General features: G+C 32.4%; 1 protein-coding gene across 1 annotated transcript in view; it reads right to left on the reverse strand.

Annotated features, from left to right (window-relative positions):
- Positions 1-384: 384 nt before the first annotated feature.
- Positions 385-25,715, reverse strand: part of CCDC172 (coiled-coil domain containing 172) — a gene marked incomplete at both ends in the record, with an annotated part of 69,611 nt that continues 44,280 nt past the window's right edge. Inside the window, 4 exons of the mRNA XM_079136645.1 lie at positions 385-420; positions 1,413-1,500; positions 14,108-14,210; positions 14,542-14,643. Coding sequence (XP_078992771.1) covers positions 385-420; positions 1,413-1,500; positions 14,108-14,210; positions 14,542-14,643 — 329 coding nt within the window. The remainder of the gene's footprint in view (positions 421-1,412; positions 1,501-14,107; positions 14,211-14,541; positions 14,644-25,715) is intronic.

Consider the following 25,715-nt stretch of genomic DNA (forward strand, 5'->3'; position numbering starts at 1 on the left):
TCTGAGCACTTCTTCCTACATATCTGACTGAACCTGAGGTAAGCAACAATAAAGAATGAAAAGTATAGATCAGAAAGGACAGATCAGCTTAAAGATCAGAGGACTGCACAAAGCTTGGGAACACAATATCTACTTTTTTTCCTCTTCCTTTAAAAACAAAAGCATACCACACAAGAACCCTTCTAGTTTGAGTGAATGACAAGACAAAAATATAATTTTGATGTGCCAATAAACTCATCCTCTTAGATACCAACAAATAAATATTTTGGACCTCATATTTTGCATAAGAATCTGCTATAATGGGTACCACTGATGCATCCATCATAACAATTGGATTCTAAGATGCTTTGGTCAAGTTCAGATGGATCATTGACTCTTGAAAAGTTATTTGTTTTCTTGAATATCTTTCTGTGCCAACGTCTGAAAAGCAAACATATGATAAATAGTCCTAATGAAAACTAAATTATTTGTGTGTGTGTGTGTTGCACATGCTAGGCAAGCACCTTACTGCTGAGCTACATCCCTAGCCCTTTCATTTTTTCTTGTTTGTTTTGAGACATGGGCTCACTAAGTTGTTCAGGTGATTCTCCTGGCTCAGGCTCCCAAGCATCTGGGATTACAGGTGTACACAACCTTGCCTGGCCTCAACTTAAATACTTAATAAAGGAATCACATAAAATTTATCTACATTCAGTACAGTAATAACTCTGGGCATTTCTTAATTATTATTTATTTGAAAGTTTTTATAGAAATAATAAATCAAAACATAATCAGAACATTTTTAACAAGAAAATGTTTATAAAAAACATGAAACAAAATATATAAAATTAAAACTATATTTTAACATGCTTTTTGCATGTCTTGTATTAAATAGAGTATGGCAAATACTGTGTTCATTTTATAAACAACCTAAGAAAGCAGTTAAAGTAATTTAAAGTGCTCTCACACAATCTGAAAATAAGTTTCCAATAATTGAATCCAAAGTTTTTGATATCATAAAAATTTATAATAAGAAAGTTTCAGGATCAAATATAATGAAAGTATAATTTATACCTATCAAAAACAAAAAGCTTTTACACATTATGAAAGTTAAACTGCTTCAGTGCATTAATCCTATAATAACAGAACAGTTTCAGTCAAGGAAATGCTGTGAGGTCAGACTTAAATTTATAAAAACTTAGTTTGAAATTGTACATATTATCTTTGACTATAACTTGCTTTATGTAGCATCTAACTCTCCGGGAACTCAAAACATGTTACAGATTTATGTTCTGACTCTAGTTTTATTCATTGCTGCTTTTCGGTTTTTGCAGAGGAGCAAAACACTAGCTCAAGGATACATAACTCAGTAAAACCATTCCTACCTGAAGGTAAACTAAAGCAAAACAGAAGTTGAACTATTAGTGACATACCAACTCCAGAAACTCTATTTCTGTTTGGAGGGCTTCATAAACACTTTCCATGTCCTCTTCCTTATAAAGTTCTAATTCTTTTTTAAGTCTGTTTTAAAAGAAAAATTCCCTCTATTAGTTGAACAATAAACTGTTGTATAATAATTTTTATTAGACAGTGGGAGTTTGTAGCTTGAAAAATCAGAATTTCAAATTAATACTAAAGAATTTAGAAATTTTAATTATCTATAATTCTGTAAGGACTGTATAAAGTTTTGAGGAAAAAACTCCCATAAAGTAAATAGGTTGTACAATGAATAATAAAGACTTATTAACTGCTAAATTAATAATAATCATTAGTAACTTTATGGTAAATAAAAGAAGACTTTTCAGTGGAAAAAATATAGTAGTATGTCAGAAAAACCTCTGTTTTAGTCCTGGTCACTCACAAGCTGACAAAGCTTGATTAAATCACTTAGTATTTCTTTCTTTTTTTAATTATTTATTCATTTTTAAATTTTTACAGGCTGCATTTAGATTCATTGTACACAAATGGGGTACATCATTTCATTTCTATGGTTGTACATGATGTAGATTCATACCATTCATGTGATCATACATGTACATAAGGTAATGATATGTCTCATTCTACCATTTTTCATACTCTCCCCCATTTCCTTCTACATAATCTAAAGTTCCTCCATTCTTCTCTCACTCCCCATCCCTCCACACCCATTACATATCATCACACTTATCAGGGAAAACATTCGGCCTTTGGTTTTTTGGGATTGGCTTATTTCACTGAGCATGATATTCTCCAATCATTTAGTATTTCTGAATCTCACCTGAAAATTTTTAAATAAAAACAAACAAGTCAATAAATAAACAAAAACCTTCTAACATTTTTTCTTGTTCTAAAATTAAACAATACTTTGTAATACACATGCAATTAAATGTTTTGAGAGTGAGAATGCAACATTAATACTTTTCCTCCAATTAAATCTTTAATATTTAAAATAATTTGAATTTTTAAAAAATTACTTTATGGCTGGGTTTAATATAGAAAATAGTGAAGAAACCGTCTTCCATTAGGACTAACATTTCTTCTAAAAAGAAAAACATGATCAAAAGCCAGGAGCTATGACTGCAGAGGTGGAGACCTGAAACTGGGAGTACGAAGCTGCCCTGAGGGAATATACTTAAAGTGGCATTGCCCAGGTGAAAAGTGTCAACAAGCCTGAACCTTTGCTGAGTTCTGATCTTCAAGGTGAAGGCAAAAGGGTTTCAGACCAGTGGTATCCCCTAGATTCCAGAAACAGCAAAAGAAAGTCCTCTGAAGGAAACCTTATATTTTGACCCACAGGCTTTCCACGGAGTACAAACAATTGAGTTTACAATCAAACATCACCAAGCACACAACTAGGAAGTTCAGTGTAAGTCAGCAGAAACAATAAGAATATTATAGGTTATCTCCATAATACATAAACAACTATAAATCTAGAAGGAAAAAGATGGAAAATGGGCACAAAACAAACAAAACCAAACTTTTAATAGTTTTTCAATATCCAATGGTTAATAAAAATATGCAGTGGTGTTCAACTTCATTAGTGATCAGAGAAATATAATGAAATCATATTAAGTATCCACCAGCATAGCTAAAATAAAGATGTTCAGTATCAAATCTTGATAGGGTCATGAAGAAACTAGAATTTTCAGAATGCTAGCATAGGATATTGAATCCCGTTCTTTTACTTTTAATATATCTATGCCTTTACATTTAAAGTGAATATTTTCAAAGAAACCACACAGTGTATCTTATTCTTTTACCTAAAATGATAATCTTTTAGTTGGCATAATTAAACCATTTACACTTAATATAGTTACTTGTATGGATTTAAAATACAGTATTTTTCTAGTTGTTTCCTATTTATTCCACTGTTCTTTGCTTTTTTCCTCTATCTTGTTGCCTAGTTTGAGATTATTTTTATGATTGCATTTTTATCTCCTCTATTGACTTATTTCTATCAATTTTAAATTTCAACAATGCTTGCATCTGAGTTTATAATGTGCATCTTCATTTTAATATTATGTACTCTCAAATATAATACTGTACTTACAAGACAAAAACATTATATCAGTTTGTTTCTAATTTCTCTCTCACATGGTTTTGTTCTTTTATCATCTTACATTTCTCTTTTTATATATATGCAAACCTAAAACACATGGCTACTATTTTTACTTTGGTCATTTATCTTTTACATTAATTAAAATGAAAAAGGGTCTTTTATATTTGTCTTCATCCATTTCTGAAACTCTTTTATTTCTTCATGTAGCTCCAAATTTCCATTTGGTATCAAATTCCTTCTTCCTAAAAATCTTGCTAATCTTTGTTTTTAAAGTGTAGTCTACTGGCAAGGAATTTAATCGATTCATGTTTGTTCAAAAATGTCTTAATTTGCCTTCATTTCTGAATGATATTTTCACTGAGACTTCTGAGTTGACAGCTCTTACTTTAAAATGGCATCTATTTGTCTTCTGATTTGTATGACTTCTAATGCCTAGTACACTCAAATTCTTACCATTATTCCTTTGTATGTAATGTGTGTTTGTGTTTTTCTTCATGATTTTCTCTTTATATTTGTTTGTTCAGAGGTTTGAATATGGTGCATATACGTTTGCCTTTTTTTTTTTTTTTTTTTTAATGCTGCTTGGTGCTCTCTGAGCTCCATGCATTCATGCTTCGAAGTATTTCATTATTTTTGTAAAATTCTCTGCCATTATCTCTGGCATATGGAACAGTAATGGATGAATCTCAAATGCATTATATCAAATTTAGTAGCCAGACCTTAGAGATTACACAGCATTTTATTCCACTTACATGACATAATGGAAAAAAGTAAAACCAGGAAAAGAAAATAAGACCAATGACTAGGCATTGACTACACTGATTATCAATGGTCAAGAGGAAACAATTTGAGGATAATGAAAGTATCTTTATTGTGGTGGTGGTTACTTGACTGAATGTGTTTTTCAACCCACAAATCTGTACACTAAAAATGGTGAATTTCACTTTATGTAAATTGTACTTCAATAAACTTGTCTTAAAAAAAAGAAGAGAGAAAAGAAAGGCACTGGTAGGAGTCTAGGTTCTCATAAGATGGCAACCATCACCTAAATTAAAAATAAATAAATAAATACATAAATAAAAATTCTCACTAAGAAAACCAAATGAAATCACCCATACACCATGAGGAAATAGAGGATATTACAAACTTGAAGTTACATTTAATTAAGGAAATAAACATCTACATCCAGCTGTAAAGTCTACACCAGTAGGAGGGAATTAAGCAGCAGATAAATGGAAGGGAAGAGAAATAAAAAGGGTCCTAGAGGTGATGAAACAGACTGAAATGAAAGGTCCAGCTCACGCAGGAGAACACTAAGAACAGCAATGCAGGTGAGAGAGTACTGACTTCTGCAGAAATGAAGGAAGGTTTTTTAATCTATAGCTCTCTTATCATCTGGATGGGAAAGGACTTTGTGTTTTTTGATTTAATGACTTTCTTTTGCCTCTCCAGAGCCCTTAATTTCTATTTCTTGTTTCCTACATGTCTTTAAATGTTATAACCATTTCAAGTTGTCTATTCCTCACACAGGCACCATAGCAAAATAGGAAAGGTTTTGCTTTCTTTTTCTATAGAGATTTGTAAAGAACTATATTATGAACAAAAAGCAAAAACAATCTTAGACGCCAGATAATCCCCAAGTGACATAAACTGGTCTACACTATAATAATAAGGAAAACAGTTAACTTCCTTTCCTGAAGCAAGCATAACAAGATACCTAAACCTTATAAATAAAATGCACACACACACACACACACACACACACACACACACACACACACACACACATCCCTATAAATACTAAGGCAAAAATTATAAATGGTAATTTTTTTTCATTTATATAAATGGCTAAAAAGCATCCAATCCATATTAAGGAAATAATAAGTTATGATCAAGGCTCAAAAATACAAATGCAATAAAAATATTTTTAAATTCAACTGGGTTAGAAAACTTCATAATCGCCAGGCGCAGTGGCACATGCCTACAACCCCAGCTACTCGAGAGAGACTGAGGCAGGAGGTTTAGAAATTCAAGGCCAACCCTGGCAACATAACAAGACTCTGTCTCAAAACAAACAAACAAGTAAAAAACTTATGTAGCAAAAATGACCATAAGTAAAGTCAAAAGATAAATAATATTCTGGAAAAAATATTTGCCACATATATCACACATAAAAGGACAAATCTCTCTAGTATGTAAAGATTCTCTATCCAAGGGGAATATGACCAAAACCCTGATACCCTGATATGAAAATGAGGAAATGTCATGAACTGGCACTTCGTGTGGGAGGTCTGGGTTAGAACCAATAGGAAAGAAGGAGGAAGGAAGGGAGGGAGGGAGGAAAAGGGGCTGAAGGAAGGGGCAGTTCACAGAAAATGGTATACAAATGGTCCTTAAAAGTATGAAAAAATTATCAACTTCATTGATAATAAAGATTTATAAATATACTATACAGGGATACCATTTCTCATCTATCATAGTGTCAAAACTTCAAACACTTGAAAAAAATTCTTCTGGTGAGCCTAAGGGGAAACAAATGTGGTCAAACATTACTAGCGGGAACTGAAAATGGTACAATCTCAGTGAAAGAGAACTTGGCAATATTTAACACGACTGCATTTGCATTTTCCCTCTAACTCTGTCATTCCACATCTAGTAATACATTACATAAATACAAAATAACATATTCATAAGGTTCCTGATTATAGCATTATTTGTAATCACAAAATATTGGAAAATAATTCCCATATCTATTCATATGAAATGAATTAAATTGTAGTACAACCATTATAATGAAGTATTATGCTGCTATAAAAATGAACATAATCTCGTTCTGACTAATATGGAGTGAATTCCAGGATGTACTGTTGTTAAATGAAAAACAGTAAGATATAAAGGATTATATATATTAACTCTTGAAAAAGAGAAAAGAAATACAAATATATATTTGACAATTTGTTTTTGGCAAAAGAAATACAGGCAGACTAAACCAGAAACTCATGGAAATGGTTAGTTTATATACCCTCACTGGTTGTAAGGCCATACGAATTATAGAGTTATCTTATTTAGTAGTGGGAGTAGACAACTATTAATTTAAAAATAATTTTTCATTGTAGAATTTAGGAAATGAATAATTAAATGACTACTGTTAAGAAGATAGATATACATATACAATATAGGAACAAGAAGGCAAATGCTGTCATTTTGGATTTGAATTGGAGGGGATAGGCATACGTTCATGATTTTTAAATCCTGATATTATTAGTTCTGCCCACTTCAAGTGTTTAGAAGCAATGACATCAGGTAGCAATGAAGCACATCTAGCACTCTGATTAATTTCTAAATATCATTCCCAACTCAAATACACCAGGGCTCCTTGAAGAAGTAACTGGTTCCAGAAATACCTGGTTGAGATAGGTGATGCTGGAACATCACATTCCACCAGAAAAAAGGTGACCAAAAACTGAGTTTTATGGATGATAAGTGGATTCAGAAATTTATATTAAAAAGCAAAGGACTAAGAATAATCAAGTCACTCTTGGTGAAGATTAAAAATAATGGATGGGTGTGCCATGCCTTATGTTGACTCAACATAAAGTATGATAATTAAATAGTTATAACTGAGTAGTAGTAGCAAATAGTAATTAAGTAACTGAAAGACAGTTCTGAACAGAAATAAACTAACTGATCAATGGAATAGAATACAAAGAACTGAAATAAATCCTTGACTACGGACACACACATACACACATACACACACTTGAACAACATCATGGAAAAATAATTTGGAGACATTTTATAGAAAAGGAAATGCATGGGCCATAAACAGATGAAAAAATGCTAACCACATAGGTTGTCAGGGCAATGCCGATTAAAGCTACAAAAGATCATCTTATATTCACAAGATTGGCAATACTTAATGTTTGAGAATAAAGTATTAAGGAAAATGGAGATCAAAGGGAAATTTTATAATGTGTTAATGTAAGTATAATTTGGTTTAATTACTTTGAAAAATAGCCTGTCATTATCTTGTCACCAACATGGCTATATCTTAGAAACAATATTGAGCCAAGAATAAGTTCTAGGCAGTATAGTGCCATTTTTACACAACTCAAAACCAAAATATAATAAACACATTTTTGGGGCATGCATATATATCTATGGCAGATGTATTATATACAAACATATAATGTAAACTTAAATAAATTATATAATAAAGAAAATGAACCAAGTCCTGTTATACACATTCACAAGAAGATGAAATATAATATTGGACATTAATTATACATGGGATAAGAAAGAGCATTTAGGATAAAGGAGGAGCCATACCTAATGCCAATTACTAGTAATGTTTTAGTTGGTTTATAGGTATTCAATGGATTATTATATTTATAAAATACATAAGAGTCTACATATATTATTTTAAGAGCCACTAGGGAAGAAAGACATAATATTTATAATAAAGATGGATGTGGAAACAATACCCTATATATGTAAAGCTCATTATGTTCTGAAATTTTTAGAATTTAATACTAAATGGGATTCCTAAAGGAATGCTTAGTTAAGAAAAACAAGTCATTAATTTTCACTTTAGATGTGTACACAAGCATAAAAATTCTTGTAATATGTTTAAAGAATAAGTGGAAGGTTAAATGCAGTACGAGCTGGGGATGTAGCTCAGCAGTAAAGTACTTGCCTACATGCCTAGCATGCTCTTGGCCCTGGATTTGATTTCTAAGTACAGGGCTGGTACAATGTATCTAGATGCTGCTGTTACAAATGTACCTAAGTCCTCATTTAAATACATATTTTTTTCAAACTGAATGGCAGAGATCTTTCTTTCCTCTATCCAAACAATACTTTCTCTTCCCCTTCTGCAATTCAAATGGACTACATATTCTGTAAGTCTTTCATGTATGTCCCTCAGAACTGGGTGGTGACAACTCTTGAATTTAGTTACATAATAATAGAATGAGAGGCTCGAAATTAAGGAGGACATTCAGAGCAAATTATAGGAAGTATTTCTCTATTTGACATATAATCAAGCTGGAGAATTTAGATCTGTACTTAAAGAACAGATTGCTATTGCTATCTTTAAAAGAGGCTAGATGATAATAGTATGAATATTAATACATTGACAGCTAGTCAAAGCAAAGTAATGATAAGCAGAAATCATGCTTCAGTGCAAAGACTGATTGCCTATGTAACACAGGAAGGAGTCCCTTCATTCCCCTGCGCAATAACTAAAAACAGTTTCCATTGGTTACTGTCACCTTTCTCTGAATCATCAAATAATGACCAGGATGAGTTCACATTGCTAGTTAATTTAGCAAAATTTATGTTCCATGTATTTTAATGATTTCCTGCACCACCCAAAATTGTTTTCAGTTACCTCTCAATGACATTTACAAAGAAGCCTTAACTAACAGCACACTCTTTTTAGCTATTAGACTGTTATCAACTACAACTCAAGTAGAAAGAAGGACAAATTTTATCCAAAGCCCTTGTACCCAAACTCAAATGCTGTTAAAATTTGTTTATATTTCATTGTAGTCTTCAGTTTCCATATAATAGTGATTATACAATTTTGCCGTTTAGCTTTTTCTTTTACTTAATACTATATTTCCCCTAATAAACTATGTGGGTCAATTAATACCACTTTAAGATAAATATGTAGTAGTCCAAGTGGCTACACCAGAGTTTACTTAATTATTCATTTGTGGAAGGGTATTTCAGTTGTTCCTATTTTTTTCTACCATAAAGGATGCTACTCTGAACATTCTCTGTGCATAAAGCTTCTTCTGTACTCAGAATCATTTTCCTTGGGATAGAACTCACAGGTACATATATTGAGTCACATGGCATAACCATTCTAAAGATAATTAATTCATATATATATATATAATTGAATTCCAAATATTTATAATGTATACTAATAGCAGCAATGTATGAATCATCTCTATAATACACCTTTGCCAGTTTTGAATATGGTCCTTTAATAATTTCAAAATTATTAAATAATTTTAAAATTTGACAGAAAAAATACTGAGTGGTTTTAATTTACCTTTCACTGATAAGCAGTATACCTGAATTAGGTTGTCTCATTCATCTGAGTATCCTCAGTAACTAGCATAGTGTATGACACAAAGCAGATTTAATATCTATTTCTTGAATAAATGTATGAATGAAAAACCATTGATTTTAGTGTTTTCTTATGGATTTTTAATCAGTTGATTATTTAATAATCTGTCATCATCATAATTTTTTCCAGTTTACCACTTGATGTTGCTGACATTTTCAACACACGGAATTTAAATCTTATATGTTACACTTTTCCTTTTTAGTTTCCTTAGTCATACTGGAGGTTTAATAAGTACTCTTCTCTATTTTCCACTAAGTTTTCCATGGCTTGACTTTTTAAAAATTATTTCTCTAGATTAACTCATATTTAAAATTATGTTGGTGCCATTTGAACACAAAATTACTTTTTTAAAAAAGTAATATAGAGTGGCCTTCTTCCATATACAATTTACTTCTGAAAATGAATTTGAAAGTTGATTGTGTGAAAGCAGAATTATTGATTTTCTAATTATGCTTTCCTTAGTCCAGGCAACAACCACACAGGCAAGAAACTTCATAGGCAGAGGAATCTTGCTGAGAAGGAGCAGGAAGAGGGAGGGTTCTCGCCAGCATTTCCTTTCCTCCACACTCTGGGTTGCCTAGATCAGGCAACTGTTTCTAACCAGGTACTTTTTGTCATCTTCCCACCTGCGCACCAAAAGGGATGTGTTTATAAAGAGAAGCATGAAAATGAAAAAACAAACCAACCTATGTGCTGATATGAAAGATACCAATCAATTTAGAAAATGATCACTGTAATACTGTATATTGCTTGTGTAATATTCAAAATTATTTCAAAATTTAGGGGATGAATAGGCACATTTATATTAGACTATAACTTTTTAAAAAAATCAATTGACACTACCATCAAATTTTCCCTGTATTTACTTAGGAAGCCTTAATTAACTATAGTATATGCCAAGAATTCACAAAACAAGGGATCTCTATTAGCTTGAAGGCTACAAAATCAATGCTGTGGAGACACATCTGTTAGTAAATAAATGATGAAGTTCTGCCAGAAAAAATGCAGAGTCAACAGAAATAATCAACAAAATATATAGCTAACAATGATCCTGGAATTAAATGAGGATTTTCATATTTTATAAATGTTTAAAGAAGAGAGATAATATGGGTTGGGCACAGACATATAATTACTTGACTAGCATTTTTCAGAAACTTCAGAGCTGAGGTTTTATTACACCTGTCCACTTTGAGTTAATTCTTGTTGAAAACAAAGAGCAAAATAAATGTGGACAACTTTCTAAATGTAGCCTGGGTAACAATTCCTATTACTCTACCAAATGTTTACCAGAGTATCACAGAAACTCCCCTGTAAGCATTTAAGGATACATTTATAGAAACATGTCTAACTATGAATATTTAGAAACTGTCTTGTATATCCATTCATGGGAGAATGGTTAAGAATGGCATCTCCATACAATGACATTTAAAGATGAAGTTAATTGGTACAAACTAATGTGGAAAATGTCTATAATATTTTGCTTAGCAAGAAAGCAAACACAATCCAGTCAGTATGATCCTATGATCCCATTTTTTCTGGAATATACATGCATATATGTGCCTGTGCACATTCAAGGAAACACATAAACCCTGACAGACACATAGCAAATGTTTAACAATGATCAGACTTCATGCATTAGAGTAAGGGAGAAGGGAAACTGATATTTTACATCTTGGTACTGTTTGAATTTTTTATTCAATCAGCATAGCCTACTCTCACAATGTGTGTGTATACACACACATTACTTGTAAAATTAAAAATAAATTAATGCATATGTAAATATACATGTTTATCAGTGTATCTTGTAGAGAGGTTGATGGTGTTTTAATAACCATGCTATATTTAAGCTTTCTTATAAAACTAAGAACCATCAATGTGACCTCTATGACAACTTAACTGGATGACTTTTTCACTAAAAAGGCAACAGCACTGCTTTAGTACTACCCATAAATGCATTTAGAGTCTCTCAGAAGCAGATGTAGATTAATTTTTGTGCAGTTTCCATTGCAAATAAGCTCTTCACAAAATCACAGCATCTTTTAAGTGTTCAGAATGAAAATCTCATACTGTTGACCTCACATATTAATTTCTGAAACATGTTTTCTGTTGTATTTAACAAGCACAAATGTTGAATACACAAAATATAAAATCACTCTAGAAAGAAGTCTTATGGGTAAAGAAAATGCCTGACATTTTTAATTGTCTGCTATGTTAGTATTTGGAGTACATTAAAAAATCATGATCTAGAACTGTATTTTGGTAATCCTGGTATTGAATGATAATAAAAAATAATAGGTTCTAGGAATTTGATGAGGCCCAACATTTAACACTTTTCTTTTCTGCCTCACATCTGGCCAATTAAAAAATAAAGAAGAAAAAATAGGTTAAAACATCTCATTTAATACTGATACAGCAGAACCTAGAGAATGTAGCTTATATCTGCAGACCAGGGTTTTTCAATACTGAACCCCAAAATTAGACTAATGACTCACAATATTATTGGTAGCACTGGACTCCACAAGCCTTCACTCTAAAACCACTCTAAAACCTACTGGGTAGACTAGCAGTGGAACACAATTGTCTGAGGTAGGCCCACCTCCAAAATGACAGGAAAAGGAAGAGACTGGACTCCATTACCCGGTTTACCTTTCCAAACTATACCTAAATTATAATTCAACTTTTATAGGTAGGTATGTATGTACAGGGAATAACATAGTGCAGTAGTCTCCCCTTATCTGTGGGGAAACTAAAATTTGTATTATGTTTTTTCCTATACATACATAACTATACATAACACCTGATAAAGTTTAATTAATAAACTAGATATGGTATGAGGTTAACAACAATAACTAATAATGAAATAGACTAATTATAACAATATGTTCTAATAAAAATTATCTGAATGTGGTCTCTTCCTCTTGAAAGAATCAAGACAAATGTTAGTATTTCTACACCACAGTTTACCAACGGTAACTGAAACTGAGGAAAGAGCAATTATGGATAAGAAGTGGACAACTGAGGAAATAATAAGCTCACAGAGATGAACCAATATTAAAGTGTTCTTTTGTAATTGCTTTCTTACTGGTTAAGAGTCAATAAAGTAGAAATTTAATTATAATAACATCCCAATTAGGGATAATTATTTCACCTTCAACACAAGTGTTATTGCACTTATTGTCAGACTGATGGTCCTTTCTCCTAAAATATTTACATTCATGCTTGCTTTTACTCTTCACATGGTAAAGTTTTCACTTGAGAAAACTTTTACAAAATGTATTAGTAGGGAAACTAAGTACAGAGATCAAAGAATTTAAAGTGGGAATTGATAAATATTGACATTTCACTAATAACTGCTAAACTGGACTAGATATATGGACTGGTGTTTCCTTCTATCCCTGCTTCCTCTGTCATCATTTCTGTAGGAGAAGGCATTCTCTAACAGACTTTGTGTATTTAATTTTAACTCAGGGAAAACTTCATGACTGAGTGATAAACCCACAAAAGTGGAGTACATATTGGAAGCTCTCACACTACTAAGTATAATGATACCAGTGGGTACTACCATTTTTAAAAGTATAAAGAAATCAATGAGCAGATTGTCATTACAGAAATTCATTCTGTATCATACATATCACCCAAGAGGTTGATATTTTATGCTATAAAACTTAACATAAAATTAAATTGCAAATATTTTCTCACAATCTACTAAAATTATGGCCAAAGGCAATACACTGCTAATATGAAGCATTTGTTCAGCTCTAGTGGACATATTTCCTCTATGATTTATGTGAAAAAAGGCTTCATTTGCTTCTTCATAGATTTAGTAATGAGGTTTCATTTCTTATTTAAGCCTAGAAAGTATAGGAATTTTAAAGATTAGAAGTCAGCAAATATAACTCTAAATTATCGATAAAAATAGTCAAATAAAAACTTGAAGTCTTTTCTCCTTATGTTTATGACTATATAAGTTAGACCATCAGCCATTATTCCATTATTCGAATACATTAAAAGCACCTATATATTACACACAGAAAACCATTTTCATTCTTTGGGAACCAAATCAGAGTAACAAATTTCAAGTAAAAAAAGGAGATTCTGATTCTCTACCTACTGAAATCTAGAAAGATTAAATATAATTTCAGTGTCTCTGCCTGAAATAGGAATAATAGAAAAGAGAGTTCTCTTACCTTTGGGGATCTGTATAACAGTCCATGAGATAGAAGTAAAGAAAAAACTGACATCCCTATTATCATTATGGACTTATGTGTAGAACTTTCTAGCCAGTGAAGTGTGTATTTTCCAGCAAGTTTCAGAACACACAAGTAAGGAAATAATGTCTTTATCTGGAACTTTGTAAAAAAAAATATATGCACTAAACATTTTGCTGAAGTTTATTTAACTTTTAAAATTACCAGATTTTATACCAAAGTATAATAGACAATTCTCACCTTAAGCATTCAGCATCATTTTGAGGCTTTTCTTTAATTTTTATCTTTTCTGCCTCTAGGTATTCAGTTGTACGAATGGCTTCATTCTCTTCATCTTCAAGAACTAAACAATTATGAAAAGTTTTACAATCTTTATAAAAATTAAACATAAAGGTCATCTTTACTCACTTTTACGAAATAGTTTAATTGTGCTGCATATCAAATATACGTACTGATTTTTATTTTCTACTTTAATATAGCAATTAAAGGCACAAAAAAGATCTTTACAAAAAGCATGATGTTAATACCAGTTCTAATCCTGATTGATTCAGTGTTGTCTCTATTTCTTTTTTTATACCAATACTAGCACAATATCCCATTGCATTTTGAAAGATACAATCCAATTATGTGCCTATAACTATTTTGTAAGCAAAATTAACTCATGAAAGTAATACCTTTATGTTTTCTCTGGATAATAAACAATTCTTGTGTCAATTCACTCTTTTGTTTTTGAAGTTCATTTAACTGCCCACTATCATGTTCCATTGACTTCATTTCTAGAAACAAATATAGTAACATCCAAAAATATTTAGAAATAAAATCAAGGAGGTATAAGATTTGTACACTGAAAGCTATAAAACATTTATGAAAGAAACTGAAGAAGGAAAGAAATCAAAGAAGACACAACTAAACAGATATACCATGTACAGGAATCAGGATTAATACTCTTAAAATGTTCACAATATCCAAAGAAATATACAGATTTGATGAAATCCCTATCAAAATGCCAATGGCATTCTTCAAAGAAATACAAACCCCAAATTCTAAAATGTCTAGAAACAAATGGGCAAACATCACCCATTTTTTAAGTATTTAGGCTTAGCCTTTTAACATGTATTACTGACTTTTTCTCATGTAAGAACAATTTAAGTACCATTTGATCGATTTTAAGCCCCAAAAGACTAACACTTACTACCTACAAACTGTCTTTAATAAACTAAACAGCACTCATTAATCACCAACTGGATACAAAAGGATAAATTAGATGGTTAGGTTACCAAAAACTGCAAAACATGTAATATCACTAATATAATAAACTTCCTCATAAGATTGTAAGAAAACTATCCTTCATAACTAAATCATGTTTAAAATAACATTTAAGGGCTGAGGTTGTGGCTCAGTGGTGGAGCACTTGCCTAGCATGTGTGAGGCACTGGGTTCAATTCTCAGCACCACAAATAAATAAATGAATAAAATAAAGGTCTGTTGACATTAAAAAGAGTCTATAAAAATAACATTAATAATACTAAATGACTACAAGCTGTTTCTTTTTCTTTTTAGATACACATGACAGTAGAATGTATTTTGACATATTATACATACATGGAGTATAACTTATTCTAATTAAGATTCTATTCTTGTGTTTGTACATGATGTGGAGTTACACTGGTCATGTATTCATATATAAGCATCAGAAAGTTATGTCCGATTTATTCTGCTGCCTTTCCTATTCCCATCCCTCCTCCCTACCTTCATTCCCATTTGACTAATCCAATGAACTTCTATTCTTCCCTCCCAACCCTCCCTTTCTACAAGCTTATTCAACATAAATAATATTATTTCTTCTTAAAATCCCCTGCCTCCCTTTATTCTCACAACAAACTCCGATTTGTCCTTTAAAACTCATCTAATCTTTCAAACGTTTTAACTTTTCTGCCATGACTTCTGGGACTCCAGTTAGTCTGCTTGATTTTATCCCACAGGTATCTGGGGAGCTTTTTAGGTTTTTGAAGTCTTATTTCCCTCTGTGTTTCTGCATTCTCTGATCTTGTTAATCCTTTCTAGGCAATTGTTACTATCAGCTATTGTACTTTCTAACCCCTCTAGCTCCTTTGATTGTTTCTGCAAAACAATTTTTATTGAGATATAATTCACCCACCACATAATTAACCCTTTATAGTATATAATTTAGCAGGATTTACTATATTTGCATATTTCTGCATCTATAACGTCAGTTTGGAACTTCTTATCGTTCCATTCCTGTCAGTTGTCACTGCCAATTTCCACCAGTTCCCCCAGCTCTAGGTAACTATAACTTACTTTCTATGAATATGGATTTGCCAATTCTGGACATTTCACAAAAGTGGAATCATACAATATGTGGCCTCTCATGTATGGCCTCTTTCACTATTACAATGATTTCAAGGACCATCGATGTTGTAGCATGTATGAGTGTGTTATTCCTTTTCATGCCTGAATGAAACTATTATATAGATAAAACATTTTATTTTTGTACTGATCATTAGATAGACTTTTAGGTTGCTTACACTTTTAGGTTACTGTGAATAATGCTGCTATGAACATTCATGTGTGGACTTTTGTTTTCAATTCTCTTAACTACCCCAGGCGTAGAATTGCTAAGTCATATGGTAACTCTAGGTTTAAATTTTTGAGAAACAGCTATACATTTTTTAAAAGTGGTGCATAATTTTGCATTCCTACCAGCAGTGCATGAAGTTTCCAATTTCTTTGTATCCTCACCAACACTATTATTATCCATGTGTATTAAAGCCACTCTAGTAGTATTTCATTGTGGTTCTGATTTGCATTTCCCCAATGGCTAATGACGTTGAGCATTTTTTCATGTGGCTTTTTCTCTATCTTTTGGATAAATGTCTTCTAAGTTCTTTGTTCATTTTTAAGTTGGGTTGTCTTTATTGTTGATTTGTAAGAGTTATATTCTGAATGTGAGTCGCTTATCAAATACTTTCTTGATAGTATTCTTTGAAGCACAAGTATTTTTAATTTTGGTGAAATCCAATTTATATACTCTTTGATTGCTTATTCATATCTAAAAACAAAAATTCCCTACTAAATTAAATTTCAAATGACATTTCATAGTACTCAATACACAAGTTTTCTCACTATTACTAATATTATTTCTTCTACCTAAAATCCCCTACCTCCCTTTACTCCTACAACTAATTCATTCTTTAAAATTCATTTCCTAATGAATGAAGACCTATACCTGTATTTTTCTTTAAGAGTTTTGTATTTTCTCAGTTCTCAGCATTGAAAAAAGGTTTTATATTTCTAGCTTTAACATAATTTAGGTCTTTTTGATCCATTTTGAGTTAATTTTTATGTATATCATGAGGCTGACATGCACATGCATTTTTGAATGTGGATATCTAGTCATTCCAGTGATAATATTTTAAAAGACTATTTGAATTATCTTGGTATCCTTTTCAAAACCAAACTGATCTCTAGCAATTAGAGAAATGCAAATCAAAACTACAGTGGGATCTCATCTCACTCCAGTCAGAATGGCAATTACCAAGAATACAAGCAACAATAAATGGCGGTGAGGATGTGGGGGAAAAGGTACCCTTATACATTGCTGGTGGGACTGCGAATTAGTGCAACCACTATGAAAAGCAGTATGGAGATTCCTCAGATAACTTGGAATGAAACCACTATTTAACCCAGTCATCCCACTCCTAGGTTACCCAAAGGACTTAAAATCAGCATTCTACAGTGATATAGTCACATCAATGTTTACAGCAGCTCAATTCACAATAACTAAACTATGGAACCAAACTAGATGTCCTTCAACAGATGAATGGATAAACAGTGATATATATATACACAATGCAATAGTACTCAGCCTTAAAGAAGAATGAAGTAATGGCAGTTGCTGGTAAATGGATGGAAATGAAGAACATTGTGCTAAGTTAAATAAGCCAATCCCAAAGAACCAAACGCCAAAGGTTTTCTCTGACATGCAGATGCTAATTCACAATAAGGCAGGGGGAGAATAGAGGTATTTTGGACTAGACAGAAGGGAGTGAAACGAGGGGAGGGAGCATGGGTGTAAGAATGATAGTAGAATGAATCAGACATTCGTACCCTATGTGCGGTATATGGTTACATGACCTGTGTTATTCTACATCATGTACAACCAGACAAATGAGAAGTTATACTCCACTTATGTGTGATATGTCAAAATGTATTCTACTGTCATGTACAACTAATTAGAATAAAAAATATATTAAAAAACAAATTGATTTATATTTCCAAATGAATTTTAGAGTCATTTGGTCCATTTTTAGCTAACATCTCGCTGGGATTTTGATGTGAGTAGCAGTGAATCTTTACATCACTTTTGGGAGTATTGCCAAATAATATTGTGTTACAATCCACAAGCACAGGATTTCTATTTATGTTTCCTTAGTTCTTTAATTTTCTTAAACAATGTTTTTGCAGTTTCTTGTGCTTTTATGAAATTTATTTTTTGATGCACTTATAAATAGAATTTTCTGAAATCCACTTATAAATTATTTGCTAACATATAGAAATATGATTATTTTATATATGGACCTTACATCCTGCAACTTTTCTGAACTTATTAGTTTTATCATTTTTCCTTAGATTCCTTAGGATTTTACATACACAAGATTGTGCGTCTTTGAATACAGATATTTTTAATTCTTTTCAAATCAGGATGTCTATTGTTTCTTTTCTTGCTGAATTACCCTAGAATACAGTGTTGATTAGAAATGGTAAGACTGGATATCCTTTTCTTATTCCTAATCTTAGGTGGGAAACTTCCATTCTTTCACCATTAAGAATGACATTTGATATGTTTTTTCATAGATGTCTTATATTAGGTTGAAGAAAATGCCTTCTATCCGGATTAATTTTTTTTATCATTAAAGGATATTGGATCTTGTCACAAGCTTTTTCTCTATTTTTTATATCTTCTTCTACTTAATTACTCATTATGATCATGTCCTTGAAGATACTTATGTTTGTTAGAGAAATTTTAAATTCTTGATCTTCTAATTGTGGTCATATCTGTCATTTCTGAGTATATTTCTATTGACTCAATTTCCTCCTTGCTCTAAGTTCTACTTTGTTGCTTCTTCACATAGCTAGACATTTTTGACATTGTGTTTACAATTTCATTGAATTTTTGAGTTTTGCTGTCTTCCTCTAGATCACGTTGATGTTTGTTTTAGTAGTTCAGTTGTTTATGAATGAGGTTCACACTTGTTCATAATACTTTTATAGTGTGAGTCTATAAGAGCATTTAATCTAGGTAAATTTAATCCCACTGTTAAGATAGGACTCTTCTGTTTAATGAAGTATTTCTATTAGAAAAGATGGAACATGAATATTTTATCATTTCATGTGAGTGCTTAGAATTATTCACATTATCACTCCCTGGTAGTTTTCCTGGACTCAGTCTAGTATTTTTCCCCTATGTATGCATAAGTTCATGTATAGACAAAGACTCAAGGGGACTCCATACAATAGACTCTATACAAATTTCTGGAGCTTTTTCTATGTGGACCTGCCTTCTCAAGTACATTGTCTTGAATGTTCTAGCTGACTTGACCTCCTTGACCTCCAGTCTTTGTGTCTTCAACTTAGTTAGATCACTTTTCATGGCTTAAATTCCTCCTCCCAGAACTACTGTACAAAAACTGGATCTAGGTAGAAAGCTGGAATAATCATAGGCCTTGCTTCATTTGTTTTTCCTCTCTCAGGGATCAAAGGTCCACATTGTTAATATCTGAATATTAATAATATACAGATGTTAATATCTGAAAGAGTTTTCCATAATATTTTCTCCAGTTTTCTAGATGTTTATGGTAAAAGGGAAAAGTTCATAAAATTACTCCGTTCTGATCATAAGTAAGTGGACTCCAACTACATGATACTTAAATTATCCTCTTTACCTCTCTGCTGCTTTAGACCTAATCTTCCTGAAAACAATAACTATCCCTCATTTACCTTTAAATGCCAATTCTTGTATAATGCCTGGCATAGTATATAGAGAGCACATAGCACATAGCAGGTGTTCATGAAAGTATGTTGAACTGAATGAAAATAAGTCAGATAATTATCCTGAAACCTCTTTGACTATTCACACTTTTGCCTATTAATGCAAGTAATTAAGTGGACAGTTCTAGAAAAACGAAATTAATAAGATTCATATTTGTTCTTTTGATACTTCAATAAATGAAAACTTAAAAACATAAATATGACCACATGCTAATAATTAAGAGATATGACCTAGGAAACCATTAATATGATCTTAAAGAGATAAGAAAAGTTTTAATTTTCATTATTAGTTGATTTATCAGACATCCTATGATAAAATGTTTGTAAAACTCAGGCAAGAATGATAGAGAAACTTTGGATTTAAATATTCCTGAAACAGAGGATATATTATTTTGTTTTATTCCTGATTCCCTAGGCTAACTAGTTGAAGACTGATTCTTGAAAGAAAAAATAAAACAAATGTGCCATTTCCTAATGAAGCTTATAGAACTGAAAGAATAAACACCGTATTTGTAGTGATAACTTTTCCATCTTTCCACTGCCTTATTCTTATTCTTATACTTATTATTTATAGCTTTACTGAGGTATTATTGATGTGGTGATAACTTTTAATTTCTTCCATGCCTTAAAACTCCATTCTAATTAATAGCTAGGTTCTGAAAAATATTAGTTCATTCCCATTTTTTAGTGTGAGTTGTCTTTCTCATTGCCAACCATTAATAGACATTACCAAACAAAGAAGAAGTGAAATACACAACTTATCTCACATCCAAGAAAAACTGATTTAACAACTAGGAAAAGTAAGAGGAACATTTTGAGAAAAATATTTCAACAATCATTATGTTATTATTTTGAAGTCAAAAGCAATGAAACCTTTCATATATGAATTACCAGATGTAAAAAAATGAATAAATATTTAATCATTTCACAAGTATATATTGAATGCCAATTTTTCTATATCTCTAATTGCTCAGGCCAATAACTTTGTTTGTTTTTGCAGTGCTGAGGATTGAACCCAGGACCTTGGTGTTATGAGGCAAGCACTCTACCAGCTGAGCTTTATCCCCAGCTAGGCCAATAACTTTGGATCAACCTTAACACCTCTACTTCACACCCCATATCCAGTTCATCATGAAATCCTGCTCATCTCTCTTCAAAATATATCCAAAATCTGAATACCTCTTGCAATTTCTATTGCTACGTCCCTTACTCAAGCTAACATCATCTCTCATCTGGATTACTGACATTTTCTCCTAGGTTTCCCTGTTTCTGCTTCTACCGCCGATGAGCTCTCAATAGCTGTCAGAGTAACCTGTTAAAATGTGAGACTTTTCAATACTTTGCTCAAATCCTCCAGTTGCTTCTAACCTCACTCTAGCAAAAGTGAAAGTCATCAGAATAGCCCACGAGTTTTTAAGTGATCCTGTCACCTTTCTGACCTCATGACCCTTCTTTTACTCTGAAGATTTTAGGCTTTTCTTTTCTCTTTTACTCTAAAACAGATTTAGTAGAACCTACTTTTAGGGGCTTTGCATTAGCTGTCCCCTATCTGTGAAGTGCTCTTTCCCCAGGTGCTCATTTGGCTCCTTTCCTTATCTCTTTCAGGTGTCATTCAAAACTCATTTGACCAGAAGGGCCCTCCCTGGGCATCAGCAGCTGTACTACACATTGTCTCCAACAGCAGCCCTAATCTATCAATTCATCACTTTTCTCCTTACCCTCATCCATCCTTACTTTCCTCCTTCCCTTCCTTCCTTCCTTCCTGTCTCCACTACTTGAATGTAGGCTCCATGAGGGCAGAGATTTTTTCTCTCTTTTTTTGGTCACTGCATTAACATTGATGACTTTAACAGTGCTACATATACAAAAAGCACACAACAAATATTGAAAAAAAATGAGTGTACTAAGCAATTTTCAGAAATACAGTTGTGAGCAAAACATATTTCCTATCCCTGTGGCAGCTAACACTTTGGTGACATTAATAAGCATACAAGTATATAATTACATTGCTCTGAAGAAAAAGAGACCTATGAGAGCATGTAATCAGAGGAACTGACATAACATATGGAACTTGAAGGGGGAAATAGCAAAGAATTTTCTGAGGAAGGAATGTTCACTATGAGATCAGAAGAATGACTGACTTAACTAGATAAAAAATAAGGAAGGCTTCCAAACAGAGCACATTCAAAGTTCCTGAGGCAGGAGGAGGCATGACATGATCTGGAAAACAAGACATCAGTGTACCTCTAGCATAAAGAGTAAAGAATGCTAGCTGAGGCTGGAAGGTGGAGAGATACAGGGATGTGTGGGCATGGTAAAACACGTTGAGGAATTGTGTTTATCATGATATTTTAAACAGCATCTTAAGAGGTTCAGTATAATAGTACAGTATTAATAATACATTTTAAAATATATATTATTAAAATCATAAATTTTAAAATATATATGACATTAAAATTAATAATATATTTTAAAATAAAATGTTTTAAAATGGTAATATTTTGGTCATCTTAATGTGTGAGTTAAACTCTGGAGTTAAAAAATAGTGAATCAGCCAGGCACAGTGATACATGCCTGTAACCCAGCGGGTCAGAGGCCAAAGCAGGAGAATCTCAAGTTCAAAGTCAGCCTCAGCAAAAGTGAGGCACTAAGCAACTCAGTGAGACCCTGCCTCTAAATAAAATAAAAAATACGGCTGAGGATGTAGCTCAGTGGTTGAGCACCCCTGAGTTCAATCCCTGGCACCCCAAAAAAAAAAAAAAAAAAAAATGAAGCGAATAGAGAAAGATGTCTGGTTATGAAAAAAAAAAAAAAAAAAAAACACTCTTGAGTAGTAAAAAATATAAAAACAGCTCTGAAGGGTTAAAAATGGAGATTTAAAACCCAGTGTAACTGGCTGACTAATCACAGTTAAGGCCTAAAGTCTCAGTGGAAAAGGTCAGAGAAAGAAGCCAACGGAAGAAAGAAGAAAGGAAGAATTCAAGTGTCAGAAATAACAGATGTGGTGGCACAAATTAGGAGGGAGAATGGAAGAGCAAACAGGAAAGAAGAAAAATGGACACTCCAATGCCCAAGGAAGAAATGGCTCTAACATCGGCTCAAAGCTGAACAACTCCTCTCACTACCTGTTACCAAAGAGAAAAGGCACCAGAAACAGTTTCACAGGCGAATTCCTTCAAACTTTGAAGGAAATGAAACCCGTAGTATTTACATTTTTCCAACTAGAGAAAGCTTTCACATTCCTTTTGTAAAGTCAATATAACATGCACACCCAAGAAAGATTAATCTCTATTAAAAACACTGATGTAAAAATCTTAAAACAATATCAAATAGATTTCAGTGGTCTCCTAGAAGACTAATAAATAAACAGCTTTATTTATTAATAAAACTGATGATGTTAATGAAGTAAGAAAAGCATGTCAGTACCCAGAATGGTGGGGTTGGGGAAAGAGGAGTGAAGAAGGAAGGAGAGGGAGAATGAGAGGGAACAGAAAGAGATCTTCAATCTGGCACCATAATTAATAACACAACTCTGGACACATTTCCATAAAAGTCAGGAACCAGGAAAGGTATCTAGTATCATCACTAATATTTAAAAGTGTCCCAAAGTATCAATGAAATTAGATTTTAAAATGTAATGTGCATTGGAAAACAAAGCTATCATTATCTGAAACTGACACAATAACACCTAGAAAATTCAGTGAAATCAAATGCAAACAATAAGAGAATTTGGTAAATTAGAAAATTAGAATATGGAAAAAAGTAGCTTACCTACAAACAAACAATAACCAATAAGAAAATACAATGGAGGGAAAGATTACATTTATAATATTTAGTGATACTTAAAGAAACAGCAACAAGAAAAAGGCAAACACTTCATTGAAACATTTTGTTTTGGGGTAAGAAGATCTGGGATTAGGAATATATCAACTTTCTCTAAATTTATTAAAATTTAAGTGCAATTTTAATGAAAATACAATATCTTTTCTAACTTCACAAATAACACTAACTTTATTTAGTAAAATAAACACAGGAGAATCAATAATAAAAAACAAAGTTATGCCAAATCAAAAGACACTAGAATAATTAAGAACAAAATAGAGAAGACAGAGTATAGAAAGGTGTGTGTACACACATACATATGTAATATGAATTTACTATATGACAAACACAGAATTTCAAATTGGTTGGAAACAGATGAATTATGACATAGGATTTAAACAACTGGTCAGTCACTTGGAAAAAAAATAAAGGGGGATCCTTAACCTCTTAAACTAAAAATATTCTAGATGGACATAACACATAAATAGGAAAAAATAAAAGAGAAAATTTAAAAGTAAATATGGACATTTTTTTAAAATTAACATTACACAAAGAAAGCCTTTCCTAGCTAGAGACAAAATTCAGAAGCCATAAAGGAAAAGAATGATTAAAGCAACTAAAAAATTTACATTTCTACATGACATTTAAACACACACACACACACAATGAGTAAAGTTAAACAATAAAATTAAAAACTATATTTATAATACATATAACAGATGGCTAATTTCCTTACCTTATAAAAAATCATGTAAATCAATAGGAAAAAAGAAACCCAGAAAGATAAAGAGTACAGACAAATCATTTTAATTTACAGAAAAAGAAATACATATGATCAGCAAATTCAGGAAAGTAAATTCAACTTCATGCAAAATTAAAGAAATGGTAATTAAACCAATAAGAATATTTTTACTTGTCATATTGGCAAAGACTAAAATTATTGATGATACTCAGATTAATAATGGTATAAGAAAATAATATAGGAAAACAGGCAGTCTCCTTTAATAATTTTGGTAAGAAATATAGCTCAATACATTAAGGAGCACAATTTGGCCTTAAGGTTCTAGATATTTCCATTGGACTCAGCAGTTTCATTAGATTTCACCATATGAGTATCTTCACGAAGGTAAAGTGAGATAAAAACCCAGTTGGAGTACCCTACGGAGGGTCACATAGGTTAATTTCATTTGTTTTCACTTCGTTTACTAATTCTCAAAACACCGCCCGCCATCAGTCCTACCACCTGTACACCATTTCCTATCTTCTCTGGCAACTCATTTCTGAATCTTCAACTCTACCTACTTCTCTATTAGTTCCAACTGATCAAAATTTAATTATGTGCAAATAGTCATCCAACTCAAAAAAAAAAAAAAAAAAGAAAAAAGCATGACCCTACTCCCTTACTAGAAAACGTCCCCTTGACTGCACATCTCCTTTTTACCAGATTCCTCATTAGCCACAGAGAAACATCTGACTTGCCTTTGCTCATGGTTACAATTTCCTTTATCCTGCTGCTTAACCCATTACTAAATGATGTTCCCTTCCTCTTTTAGTACCCCAATCTGCTACTATTCTAAAGACCATCACTGACCTCCAACTGCTGCTTCTTACTCCTTTTATGGTTGACAGCTCAGGAGCATTCAGTATAGTTCGATCACTCAAAAACTCTCCACTAGGAAGACCCAAGACGGCGGACTAGAGGGAGGCTGCGTTCCTTGTCGCTCTGTAACTCCGGTTTCAAGCAGAGGATATCTGTTTCTCGGTGAGGCAGTTTTTGCTGCTTATCGATCCCCTGGTGTTTACCCTATTTGTCTGCTGTGATGACCTGCAGTCTGCCAGCATATCAACACCTTTTTTGAGTGCAGATAGCTCACTGTCAGGCACCTGTCATCCGCCATTTGCCTGCCTCTCACCTGTCCATTGCCTGCTTTACACCTATCCATCACCCAACGAACGA

Source organism: Sciurus vulgaris (genome assembly GCF_902686455.1).
Source record: "Sciurus vulgaris genome assembly, chromosome: 4".
NCBI classification, from domain to species: domain Eukaryota; kingdom Metazoa; phylum Chordata; class Mammalia; order Rodentia; family Sciuridae; genus Sciurus; species Sciurus vulgaris.